This window comes from Dermacentor variabilis, chromosome 2 (genome assembly GCF_050947875.1).
Source record: "Dermacentor variabilis isolate Ectoservices chromosome 2, ASM5094787v1, whole genome shotgun sequence".
Taxonomy (NCBI): Eukaryota; Metazoa; Arthropoda; class Arachnida; order Ixodida; family Ixodidae; genus Dermacentor; species Dermacentor variabilis.
The window spans coordinates 138603523-138617119 of record NC_134569.1 but is presented as its reverse complement, the minus strand read 5'-3'; the positions used below and the strand labels follow the sequence as shown (position 1 = coordinate 138617119).

The 13597-nt window shown below is 50.0% G+C and overlaps 1 protein-coding gene across 1 annotated transcript in view; it reads left to right on the top strand.

Annotated features, from left to right (window-relative positions):
• The window catches only part of LOC142572773 (uncharacterized), a 124230-nt gene that overhangs the window by 70064 nt on the left and 40569 nt on the right, over positions 1–13597 (top strand). The window contains exon 13 of the mRNA XM_075682116.1: positions 7805–7991. Within this exon, the coding sequence (XP_075538231.1) occupies positions 7805–7991 (187 nt within the window). The remainder of the gene's footprint in view (positions 1–7804; positions 7992–13597) is intronic.

Sequence of the window (13597 nt, the reverse complement as noted above, 5' to 3'; positions counted from 1 at the left end):
GCCACAACGGCAACGCCGTATCTGCTGCAGACTCTCCGAGTGCCGAATGTGTTCCACGGAGATATCTTCGAGGATGTAGAAGACTGGTTGGTCCAGTTTGAGCGCGTTGCCGAGATAAATGAATGGAGTGACGTGGCGAAGTTAAGGAACGTCTACTTCAGCTTGGAGGACGGTGCCCGCACTTGGTACGAGAACCGAAAAGGGCTCATCAAATCGTGGCCTGATTTCCGTCGTGCCTTGCTGGATACCTACACCAATGCTGATCGCCACAAACGAGCCGAACGGGCGCTCCAATCCCGCATTCATCTGCCGAACGAGAGCGTGACGTCGTACGTCGAGGATATGACGCGCCTTTTCCGTCGGGTAGACCCAACCATGTCCGAGGAAAAGAAGCTGCGCCATCTAATGCGGGGAGTTAAGGAACAGCTATTTGCTGGCCTTGTTCGAAGCCCGCCGAAGACCGTGGCTGAATTCTTAACTGAAGCCACCACGATGGAAAAGATGTTACACCAGCGCTCAACTTTCTATGACAGGCAATTGAACCCAACTTACCTTCGGACCAGCGCTCAGCTCCGTATGACAGGCACGCGAACGCTGCTTCACTGACGGACGTGATTGCCTTTGGAAACGTGGACGTTCTCCGAGATCTTATCCGCTCTGTGGTGCGTAATGAGCTTCAACGGCTCATCTGCCTGCCTCAGCCCACGCTAGGTTCCATTTCTGCCCTTGTGAGGAACGAAGTGCAGCAAGCGATCCAGTGTCCCGTTCCTAACAACAATGCGCCACCTGTGACAGCACAGTTGCAGCGGCCATCGTATGCGGAAGTTTTGAGGCGAGTCCCTGTCCAAGCTCCGACCCATTTCGACCCCGCCGCGTCATACGTCCCGCCGCTCCCATCTGTGCAACCAATCCAACGTATGGAGGATCGTCGCCCACCCGAAAGGAAATCTGACGTCTGGCGTACCCCGGACAGAAGGCCTCTGTGCTATCATTGTGGAGAAGCCGGTCATATATACCGCGAGTGCCCATACCGCCGTCTCGGACTGCAAGGTTTTGCCGCGGATTCACCAAGGCCCCGATATGGTGAAAGGCCTAGGGCGATTGAAGAATACTTGACCCAGCAGAGTATGCCACTGTTCCCGCGGCGACAGTCGCGCTCGCCGTCCCCCAGGCGTTCTTCCCCCGCTCCTAGAAGCCCTCCAATGGCAGCGCAGGGACGATCGCCAAGCCTCGCCGGGGAAACTAAGAACAGCGACCTTCGGGGGCGAGGCCGCTGATAATCGCCCTTCCGAAGACCTCCCATCGACGCCAGCACGGTCTATACAGCACGATTCAACGACGACAGCAGCCGAACTCAGCGACAGACTCTCGCTCGACATACCTGTTGTGCTCGACGGCCGCCACGTGTGCTTTATTGGACACGGGGGCTGACTACTCAATCTTGTGCGGAAAACTAGCGAAGGAACTTAGAAAAGTTATCACACCTTGGTCTGGAGCGCAAATTCGTACTGCTGGCGGGCATGTCGTCACACCGTTGGGCATGTGCACGGTCAGAGTACAAATTCGTGGGTCCACGTTTCCTGCCAGCTGCCTTATACTCCGCGATTGTTCTCGGGACCTTATCTTGGGCGTCGACTTTCTGCGAGAGTATGGTGCCATTATAGACCTCCGGGAGCGCACAGTGACTTTTTCGACAGAAAGAGCAGCGAACAACCGCGACAATTGCCGACGTAACGCGCTTCGAGTTTACGCCGACAGTGTAACTGTACCACCACGCGCAAGTGTCATGGTAATGGTCGTATGCGACGATCTGCGTGACGGCGAAGCTGTTGCAGAGGGCAATTCCTCCCTTATGCTGACACACGGTGTATGTGCAGCCCGCAGTCTGATTATGCTTCGAGGTGGACTTTCGGCGCTCCTCGTGACAAATTTCAGCCAGGAACATCGGCACCTCTTTCGTCGTACTACTATTGCTTTCGCTGAGCCCATAGCAGACGTTGCTGAATGCTGTGCGTCTGTGACGAAGGAGAACCCAGCTCAGACACTCAGCAATATCGACATCAATTCAGACCTTTCGGAGCAAAAGCAGAAAGCGCTGCGTGAGTTGCTCCTTCGGTTCAAGGAGTGCTTCGCATCTTCTTCTAAGGTACGCCAGACGTCCATCACGAGACACCGAATAATCACGTATGACGATGCTCGTCCCATACGACAACTACCTTATCGCGTATCGGCGAAAGAGCACAACGTGATTAATGCACAAGTGAAAGAAATGCTTGACGATGACGTCATACAACCATCCCAAAGCCCTTGGTCATCGCCGGTGGTCCTCGTCAAAAAGAAAGACGGAACGCTTAGGTTCTGCGTTGACTATAGAAAGTTGAACAACGTCACAAAAAAAGACGTTTATCCGCTTCCGCGGATCGATGATTCGTTAGATCGACTCCGGCGAACCAGGTATTTTTCATCCATAGATCTGAAGAGCGGATATTGGCAAATCGAAGTTGACGAACGAGATCGCGAAAAAACTGCCTTTGTTACCCCAGATGGACTGTACGAATTTAAAGTACTCCCATTTGGCCTGTGTTCTGCACCGGCCACATTCCAGCGAATGATGGACACTGTTCTGACGGGTCTGAAGTGGCACTGCTGTTTAGTATACTTAGATGATGTCGTCGTTTTTGCGGCGACCTTCGAAGAACATCTGAAGCGTTTAGAGGCGGTACTTGAGGCGCTCCACTCCGCTAATCTCACACTAAAGCCAGAAAAGTGTCACTTCGGTTACGAAGAGCTGAAGTTCCTCGGGCATGTCGTGAACGCCGACGGCGTCCAGCCTGACCCAGACAAAACATCTGCTGTTGCTGCTTTTCAGACTCCTCATGACAAGAAAGCAGTACGCCGCTTTCTCGGTCTGTGCGTACTATCGTCGCTTCATCGCCAATTTCTCGCGCATCGCTGAACCACTCATACGCCTCACGCGAGAAGACACACCCTTTGTTTGGGCGGATGAGCAGGACGCAGCTTTCACCGAGTTACGGCAACGCCTGCAGGAATCACCTGTCCTCGCTCACTTTGACGAGGACGCTGACACCGAGGTGCATACCGATGCCAGCAACATCGGTCTTGGCGCTGTACTCGTTCAACACCAGGAAGGCGTCGAGCGAGTCATCGCTTACGCCAGTCGCACCCTTTCACGCACCGAAATCAACTACTCCACCTCCGAGAAAGAGTGTCTAGCGGTTGTGTGGGCCATCATGAAATTTCGGCCTTATCTCTACGGTCGCCCTTTCAAGGTGGTGACAGACCACCATTCCCTGTGTTGGTTAGCCAACTTACGAGACGCGTCCGGGCGACTTGCTCGATGGAGTCTCCGTCTGCAGGAGTTCGATGTTACCATCGTCTACAAATCGGGCCGAAAACACGAAGATGCCGACACGTTGTCGCGCGCTCCCGTCAAAACTTGCGATAAGGACATGGACGAAGACGGCGCATTCCTTGGGGCCCTCACCGCATCAGACTTGATCATACGGCAGCGTGAGGACGCCGAAATACGCCCTCTCATCGATCACCTAGAAGGCAAGAATGCTACAATCCCACGACATATTTCTCGCAGTCTCTCGACCTTCTGCCTCCGACAGGGCGTCCTCTACAAGAAAAACTCGAGTGCCACCGACAAAGAGTATCTATTGGTAATACCTGCCGCCCTTCGTGATGACATTCTCCTAGCCTGCCATGATGAGCCCACGTCTGGACACTTGGGATTTTCACGCACTCTTGCACGAGTACGCCAGACGTACTACTGGCCCAGACTTTCTACCACAGTGAAGCGTTACGTGCAAAGCTGCCGGGAGTGTCAACGCAGGAAGTCGCCGTCTTTGAAGCCCGGGGGGTTACTCCAACCCATCGCACCACCTAGCGCGCCGTTTGATCAAATCGGCATGGATCTTTTGGGACCCTTTCCCTTGTCAGCCAGCGGAAACAAGTGGATTATAGTCTCCACAGACTATCTAACACGCTACGCCGAGACGAAAGCTGTACAACGTGCCACGGCCTACGAAGTTGCCCAGTTCTTTATCGAGCACATAGTCCTCAGACATGGTGCCCCCTCACATGTCATCACCGACAGAGGCACTGCCTTTACAGCCCAACTTATAGAGGACATATTCGAGCTGAGCTGCACACAGCATCGCAAGGCGACTGCCTATCATCCGCAGACCAACGGACTGACGGAACGGCTAAACAAAACCATAGCGGACATGCTGTCTATGTATGTGGACGTCCAGCATAAAACATGGGATCAAGTCCTGCCGTACGTTACATTCGTGTACAACACCGCCATTCAGGAAACCACACGCTTCACACCGTTCCGTCTTGTCTACGGGCGCGAGGTCCAGACCACGCTAGACGCTATGCTCCCGCACGACACCGACGCATCACTTACTGCCGACGCCGAGCAACTTACTCAACACGCAGAGGAAGCTTGCCAACTCGCGCGCATACACATCGCGAAGCAACAGAGTACAGACGCACGACGCTACAACCTTCGACATCGGCACGTCGAGTACCAGCCAGGTGACCAAGTCTGGGTGTGGACTCCAGTCCGTCGCCAGGGGTTGTCTGAGAAGCTCCTTAGTAGATACTTTGGACCCTACAAAGTGATACGCCGCGTTAGTGAACTATGAAGTCATTCCCGACGGTGCCGCGTCGCCTCGGGGTCGACAGCACCGCTCTGAGATAGTGCATGTCATTCGCCTCAAGCCGTATTTCACGCGTTAAGGCGACGCCAATCCGATATCATACGAATTCCACACTTCCTCCTTCTAGTTTAGTAAGCATCGGGTTGATGCCTTTCTTTTGGCGGGGGAGTAATGCCGCCAGGTGTCACGAGCCAGCGCTGAAAAAAAAAAAGTTGGGACTGGAACACGCGCTCAGCAAGAGACGGGCGCTGAAGTAGAAGAGGTAGAAGCTGAGGACGCCGGCTTAAATTATTGCACACCATCTTGTTCAACCGCCTCCCTCGCCGACGCCGGGTACATCGTCTATTGTCTTTTCGTGACAATACATAGCAAAAATTACGCTTACATCGAACAAAAAAAAGCAGCGACTCCCGATATATCAAACGTCAAGCGGCAGAAAGTGCCCCCGGAAGTTGGCTTTCCCTCGCGGTGGCGGGAAAACCCGGCTGCGTGGCTCCATCCAACCGGTCTCCCTACCGTGACCGCCCTGCCTCGGACGAGCCATCGACACCCCCCTGCAAAAAATGATCCTGGCCCTCCTGCAGCGCTTGCTTAGACAGCCAATCAGAGGCTCTTGTGCCCTCGTCGTGAAAAATGGCAGAAGTGCGAGTTTTCTCGCTGCTGCTTTTCTGGTTCATTGTGTGTGCGCCTTGTAGGCCTTCTCCCGCAGTGTTGCCGTGATGAAGCAGCTGAATTCACCTTTCGTTGCGAAGCTCAAAATCATAAATAGGATCGAACGCGGTGAGAAGTAGGATGTCCCTGCAGCGTACAAGATTCCGAGGAGCACTCTCAGCACGATCTTGAAGGGGGAGATTACAGCTAAAGCGGCCAAACTTGCGACCCGGTGCCCGTGGCGCCCGACACGTACGCCCGGCCGTGTACGAGTAGTTCATTCGAAATTGCTTCAGCCGTGCCAACTTTCGCGTGCTCGGTATGACTAAATTCTGATGAATGCGGCGAAGCCGTTGCCTATGTTGCCAAAGTTCGGAGCGAGCTGTCAGAATTTCCGGAGGCTGTTGACGAATCAACGGTTGACGAGTTTGTGAGCGCAAATGATAGTGTCGCGGCCACAGGAGAGCCCGAAAACGAAGACTACATTGCTGACATCGTACCGAGCACAAGTGAAAGTGGGCACAATGAGGAAAGCAACGACGGTCCTTGGCCCACATCCTCCGAAGTGACTGGTGCGCTCGCACTAGCCTGTGCTTCTGCGCAAATGCGGAAGGTTGCAGCTTCAGCTGCTCCGATGCTTTAGACAATGTGGAAAAGTGCGTGCGTCGCAGGCAGCGAAATTGCCCAAGCAGAAGAAAATGCAGGACTACTTTGTTCGAAACTAAGCTAGTTTCATCAATAAAGTGATCTTATAAATGGTATGTGCTTTTATGACATCCAATTATTTAGCAGGCTTATATCAAATTATGCTCTATATCGAACTGATAGGCGTTTTTTTGCAAGTTTGATATAGCCGGGTTCGACTGTATCGAGACTTGACTGTACGAGTGATGGCGTGATTGTTGTGCAGCTACCGCCACCTAACAGTTAGGTTACTTGGGCGCAAAAGGGTGGCTATCCCTCTTTGGCTCGGGGGTCCGCAAGTGGTGTGGACGTTCTGCGTGTGCGCCGATCCATGCTTCCTTGAGACTGTCTCGCAAGGCCTCGTTCGAAAGCGGCACCGTTCACATGACCGCACACGCAAACAATCGGACGTTGTGTGTAGCATGGGGTGAAGATATTCGCTCGCTATTCGGTTGCAGTTAGTCAGACTTCCTCAGTTTGTTGCATGCCCATTGGCATGTTTTGTGGGTAGCAACTTGGCATCGGGTGCGGCATTGGTGTATGAAAGGTTTAATAAATGCCCTTGTGATTGTTTGCACTACTCTGGTGTCGTTCCTTTGTCCCAAGAGCACGAATCAAACCCCCACAAATGACAGGCAGCACAATTATGATGGCATGGCGAAAATGAGATGATGATCGTTAACGATAACGATGGTGTGATGACTGTGATGATGACAATTGTATGACGACAAATGGATGACAAAGCTGGTATGATAACAATTTAACGACTGTGACGACATCACGTCGACGGTACGATGAGTGCATGGCGATGACTGTATGACGATGACGGCATGACAATAGTATGAGGACAGTGGGATGACGACGATGGCATGACGAGAGGCAGGTGACAAAGCTTGGTCTATGACAACTGCACGACCATGACCACGACGATGCATGATAGCCACTGTCTGATGATGATGCAATGATGACAGTGGCATGACCATAGCGGCATAATCACGATTGAATGACCATAGCCTATTACGACAGAATGATGAAAGAGTGACATCAATGGAACAACAAAGGCGATGTCACAATGACAGCATGATGACAATGGGATGACGTTACTGAAGCAATGATGATGGTAAAACTACAACATGACAACGGTGGCATGGCAACAACGGTATGATGACGACTGTGTGACAATGGTGTGACGGGTACGACATGATGAGAGTCAGATAGTTTCTCGTTTAGTTTGGCGTGCGGTGGTGGGTATTTACATCTGTTCAATCTGTAGTGTTGCGTGACATCTCTGAAAGTGGTCATGCGACCCCCCACGTCCACTGCCGCATCGCTCTCACGGTAAAGTTAGAATGGTGATGATAGGGCAACTGCGATGGCATCACAATGGTGCATGTTGCATGTTTAGTATCATTGCAAATTCATGAGCCGTCAGTGATGTTAGACATCTGGGCAGAGCAGCACCAAAATTTTCGTGTGATAACACACTTGCTCTTCTTTTTTTTTTTTTTTTCTCATTGCCCTTCCTATTTCGCTCTGCATGTATAGATTTCGTATGCATTTTCCTTTCTTACTACTTGCTGCTGGACTAGTTGGTTCATACTTATTATGGTGCAAAAGATGTGAAACTATACATATTAAAAAAAAGGCACAAGAGAATGTGGCTAACGAGGAGTGCTCTTTCCTTCTGTGTTGTATCTCCATATCGTCTTATTTTTTACACCATTCCTTTGATGTTTTGCGTGTGCTAAATGCATGGTGCCGTTTGCTCCTTTCAGTGCCGGAAGCAGCGTCGGGAGACATGGGCAGCTCCAAGGAGGATAGATAGCTCACCTGGAGCCCCGCAGCTCCCACTGCCCTTTTTCAGAGCTTTGCCAGCTAGCAAGGCTGTGGAAAGTCCAGATGTGTTTGAAGAGCGGGGTCGACTGTCAACTGTCATGGAAGAGAGCGAGTCATCGTTTCACGGTAAAGCTCTTCCCACCACCGTCACAAGCTCTTTTCATTTAGTTTTGTAGCTAAAATAATAATAATAATAATAATAATAATGAGAAACTTAGCCCTTTCAGACGCCACTTTATCCTGTGGTTTGAAAACCTACTTTCACCACATTTTTTACATCTTCATAATCATAGAAAGTGTACAACTGCAGAAAAGGTTAAGAACTTTCAATTGTTTAGCGAGTTTTGTCAAGTTTACTGGACTCCGTGCGAGAACTCGCTGTGGGAACATCAAATATGAGAACATAACTATTTTGTGTTTTGAAAAGCTTGAAAAGCACTTATCCAGCCACTTGAAAATTATGCCGGGTGTTTGACATGCCTGAAGGGAACCTGCTACATACAACACACTAATACCGAGTAAAAACACCCAACCTTCTACTTTTCCACTTATTTTTCTAGAACATATTGTACATGTTATCCAAAATTGCAGCACAATTCTGATCATAAGTGTTTCAAGATGTATGCGGCACATTTTAAGTATCATTGTACTTTTTTTATTAAATGTATTTAAGGAGAGGAATCAGTATACTTTCAGCAGTGCTTTTGCTGTTGAGGCACTATCTTGGTGTACACAAGTGTGTATACAGCGCCTGAAAGGGTTAGATTGCTCTTTATATATCAGCTGCCTAAGGGATGCTCAAGGCCCGCGTGTTTGTGGAATCTGGAAATTTTGAAATGCTGCTGTATCTAATGGCACATCAGTTCTGTGGAAGCCTGCAAGGTGCAGGAAGGTCTTCAAAAAGAAAAACTGTCATCCACCTGACTGTAGCATGAACTGCAGAGGAAACTCGTAAGGGTTTCTCAGAAACAAGCCTTCAGAGTTGAAAAATTCGTCCTGGTCTGGTAGAGTGACTACCCCAGAAATATGCTCGTCCCGGGTTCATTCTTCAAACTGGTTTTTCTTCAACTGTAAAGCTTTATTTCTAAGAAACTCGTATATTTTACTTTTGTAGTTTTGTGCTACAGTTGGGTGGATGACAACTGTCCTTTTCATTCTGCTACGTCTCGCATCACTCCCAGTATGGCTCTAGTATCTCTTTGAACATTATGCTTGTACATCTGTGGATGAAAACACCATACATAAATCATAAATGTAATTTTCGTCTATAAAATGCTAGCAGCCATGTTTCCTCGCGAGCACAAGCTCATGGGTATGATTCCCAGCTGCACAATTCACATTCCAAGAACAGAATGCAAGAGGGCACATACGACTTAGATTAACGAGCCCTGAGTAGCGAAAATTAGTTAATTGCTCGTCATTAAAGGCCAACTGCAACGAAATTTCACTTGGGCTCAATTGCCTATAAATGCTTAGAGTATACATTCTACGCTCGTTATAAGGAACCTGTGTACAACAGACTTCCGGATATAACGGACCATATTTCAGCCTCAGTTTGTTCTGCCTATTTTATTTATGCAACGAAGTTTGCTTTTAACGGACTGCGCTGCAACAGACTATCGACTACAGCAGACAAAGTTGGCGGCTATTTTTTTTTTTTTAATCAGGTATATAAAATATACTTTTGCTGTGTCAACACGGTCTGACAACTGACTTGCAAGGGTCAGTTTACAATCGTGGCTCAATATCACTAACGCGAGGGAGGAAGGTGGGGGCAGAAACGCGCCATCTTTCGCACGCTCAAGGCACGGGGGAGAGACAAGAGAGAAGGGGCGTTCTACTCCAGCAGTGGCTGCTTACAACATGGCCGCGATACCTTGAAAGTGATCCGCGATGTGGACAAAATGCGCCCAGTGCCGGTAGCTTCGTATGCATTGTGCTTTCGACATTTAGTTCGTGCTGAAGCAAGAGACAACATGAAGGTCAATTCGCTCGCTGCTGGTGCTGCACTTGCTTAATTTGCTATCGCAATCGCTGCTTCGCCTTTCGGGCGAAACTGCATTTTTTTTTATTTATTGTTTACCTTGGACGTTCGTCACTCACTCTTTGCAATAAAGCTGTTAGACATCGTGACGAAAGTTTCAGAAGTGAGCCGTTTCAGATATCACGGACGTTTTTTGTCGGATTATCTTTCGGACATCTTTCCTGTCCCAACTTTTAGAGCGCAGGCATGCACCATGGCACAACAGGCAACTGCGACTCGGGCCAGCCAATGCGCAGAAAGCATGTAAACTGCATTTGATGAAGCAGCACAAGCTACATTTCAACAGCACAGTCAAGTACCTATGCAAGATCTGCTTGACAAAGACTTTCTCGGGATGACTAGAAGTACCATAAGCCACTATGATGCATGAAAGGCAAAGCCTTGAAAAAGACAAGTCCACTTGTCTTGGCTCCCGCTTTTACCTTGTTCTCGTTTTGCTCATTATCATGAAAACCAAGGGTAAGTTGTATTCAGGGGCAATACTCTTGAGCGATCATTTCAGGTAGTGAATCATCTTCGAGACATTTTGCGTGTCGGACACATCAGAGTTAACAAACGAAAGCCTGTCTGACACAGCGCCAGAAACGCTGTCAATAAGAAGCGCATGCTGAATTTGTTACGAAGAAGGAGGCGACACGGCTGCCATGGTGTAGATGTGCCGGAAAATCCATGCAGGAATTCGGTGCCACAAGGCGAAATGAGCAAAACTTCATCATGGCCGGAGTCCAGCCTGTCTGGCTGTGAGTTTACGCGCACCTAGCCTATGGCCGGGGTAGAGGGTAGACCGGGTAGATCCCTCTAGCCCCGGCCGTGCCAAGCCTCAGCTACTTATCATCCTTTAATACAGATGGTGGTAGTTGTCTGATCGGTCGACAAGTCTGTCATTTCCAGCGTGCCAGGCTGCAGCCGGTGAAGTTTGATGCATCATGCTGGAGACGTTGAGATTGCTTTAATTTTACCCTGTGCTTTAAATGTGACCCACAGCAGCACAGCGATCGGTTGCTGTTGCAGCGCAAATGCACAAGTGTGCAGCGGGCAAGCGCTTTCTTGTTTGTCGAAGGTGCAAACTCAACATGCTCGCATCAGTGAACCCTAACTGTATAGGTCAGTATACTGCTAGTCAGCCTAGCTGGCACATGATGCAGCCTGTTCTAGCGGCGCTGGCATGCCTAAGGACACATTCCATTCCCATGCCAGCCACACCAGGCTGTAGAGTGTCCATTTTTCTCCGACGTAGCATAACTGCGCCACGCGTGGATAGTCGGACTACAGTAAAACCTTGTTATAACAAAACAGGATACAACGAAGCAATTGTGATTACCGTACCCTTGAAGTTCCAATAGATGCCCATGTATTAAAAACCTCGTTTTAATGAAACTAAAATTTTCACCCAGTGGGTATAACGAACCTTCTTTTAGAGTGCAGCTCTTTGGTGGCTGTTCCTGCGTTTCGTGGCGCCGTCGTGCCTCGCCATAACCAGCTCTGTAGCCAGGGCCAGTGTGCTGCTCCCGCTGTGCGCGCTCCTGGCGCCATCTCTCATGCACAGCGCGAGCCTTGCTCTCTTTTCTCTTCCTCCAGTGCCACCCATGTGCAGCGGCAATCAGAGCACCGGCTCGGTGGTGGCTGATCTGGTGGTGGTGGTGGTGGTGGCGGCTGGGGCGAAATGTTCCGTACCAGACTGATTGTCTGAGGCTCACAGGCGGTTTATATTATGATATAAACCGGCTGTCTATATAAGTAGTTTATTCTGAGCCATGAGCGAGGCAACCGGTGGAAGTCGTTCGTCTGCCACTGCTGCTAAAGAAGCTGCCCAAGCAGAGACCTAGCGTCGTCGCCACCAGAATCCAGAGATGCACTATGCCAAACCAGGCATTGGTGCAGCAAGTCTAGCATATACCCATCGATTTCTCCGACCACAAAGCTACCTTCATGACAATCAAGGACTGGGAGTGGAGTGTTTCTTGAAGAAGTGAAGAAAAATAAGTTGTAACAGTACATACATGTCTTGCTCGAATTATTTGCCTCAGTATATAGAAAAGCAGAAACAGCTGAAGAGCTGTGCTCATATTTCACATTAGAAAGTAATGTAATCGCCGGCATTTTTTTTTTTTCCACAACGAGCATTTACTGACCATTTTGGTACCCGTCAGGTCACTGTCTTATAGCACGCAACATTCACGTTTCCCATGCGTGTCTCACGGTCTCTCCTTTCCTGTGTAACTGGTGGACCCACCCGCTGTTCCGCTGCATGCGTGGGGCGGCGGCGACTGCGGTTTTGTTGTTGCTTGTCGTTGCCTCCGTGCGCGTCAACGATATCAGCGTTTCTATCGGTTCGTTCGTGCAAGTTCCCGCTGCCAGAAAGGAGATGGACGACGGCTAATGGAAGTGCAAAACGATATCAATCGAGCAGAAGTGGCTTTGCTGCAAGCCGTCAAGTCTGGCGTGAAGAAAAAAAAAAGTGGCAGAAGATTTTGGCACAGCGTTGAGCACGCTGTCGACGATTTTGAGCAGCAAAGAAGCTGTCACCAGTGCTGTCGCATGTGGCATAAAAGGTGACAGAAAGAAGCTGCTAGCCCCCACTTTTGAAGCTGTAGAGAAGGCGGTCTTCAAGTGGTTTTTGGACGCAAGAGCAAGCGGCACTCTTGTGAGTGGGGCACTGTTGGAGTGCAAAGTGAGGGACTTCACGTGCATCTTGGAGCACGACAATCTTGTGGCGAGCGTCGGCTGAGTGCAGCGTTTCAAGGATCGCCACGACATCATCGGCAGGGCTGTCAGCAGGGAAGCACAGTCTGTCGACCGCGAAGCTGCAGAGGTGCAGGTGGAGACAAACGTTGGACAGCTGCTAGAAAAATACAGTGCCAAGGATTTGTTCAACGCGGATGAGACAGCCTTGTTCTACCAGATGCTGCCGCAAAAAACCTTGGCCCTCAAAGGTGAACGCTGCCAGGGCGGTCTGCATAGCAGAGCAAGGTCCACGTAACCGTCTTGCTTTGGGCCAACATGGATGGGTCGGAAGAGGTTCCGGCCCTTGTGGTCGGCAAAAGTGTGTCACCACGATGCTTCACAGGCAAACGAAAGCTCCAAGTGAGCTATGTGTCCAACCATAAGGCTTGGATGACGAGATAAATTTTCACATAATGGCTGCAGGAGTGGGACGAGCTGCTGGGCAAGCTGAACCGGAAGATATTCCTCGTACTGGACAACTGCGCGGCCCACCACACTGCCGCTATGCTCAAAAACATCGAGCTATGCTTCTTGTCGCCGAACTGCACTGCACTTGTGCAACCCCTCGACCAAGGAGTTACCATGAACTTTAAGTCGGGCTACCGCAAGCGTGGGATCGACTGGATTCTGCTCAATGTGAGGATGAAGCACGAGTCCATGATCAACTTGCACATGGCGATCGAGATGCTACAAGCTACTTGGATGGCTGTACCGGCAAGCACGATCGCCAGTTGCTTCCGGCATGCCTCATTTGGCGTCTAGCAGCGGTGGTTACAGCAAAGATCTCGTTGCTGCTGCCAATGAGGGTGCCGCGGATGACCAGAGAAGACGCAGCAAAAATCTATCAAGGACTTTTTTCTGCGAACTGAGCTGCCAGCTGGTGTGCTGTTTATAGATCAGTGATAAGCCATTTGGCGTGAATAAAGTAGCAATTCTGTGCTGTCTTTTTTTTTTTTTTTTGCTT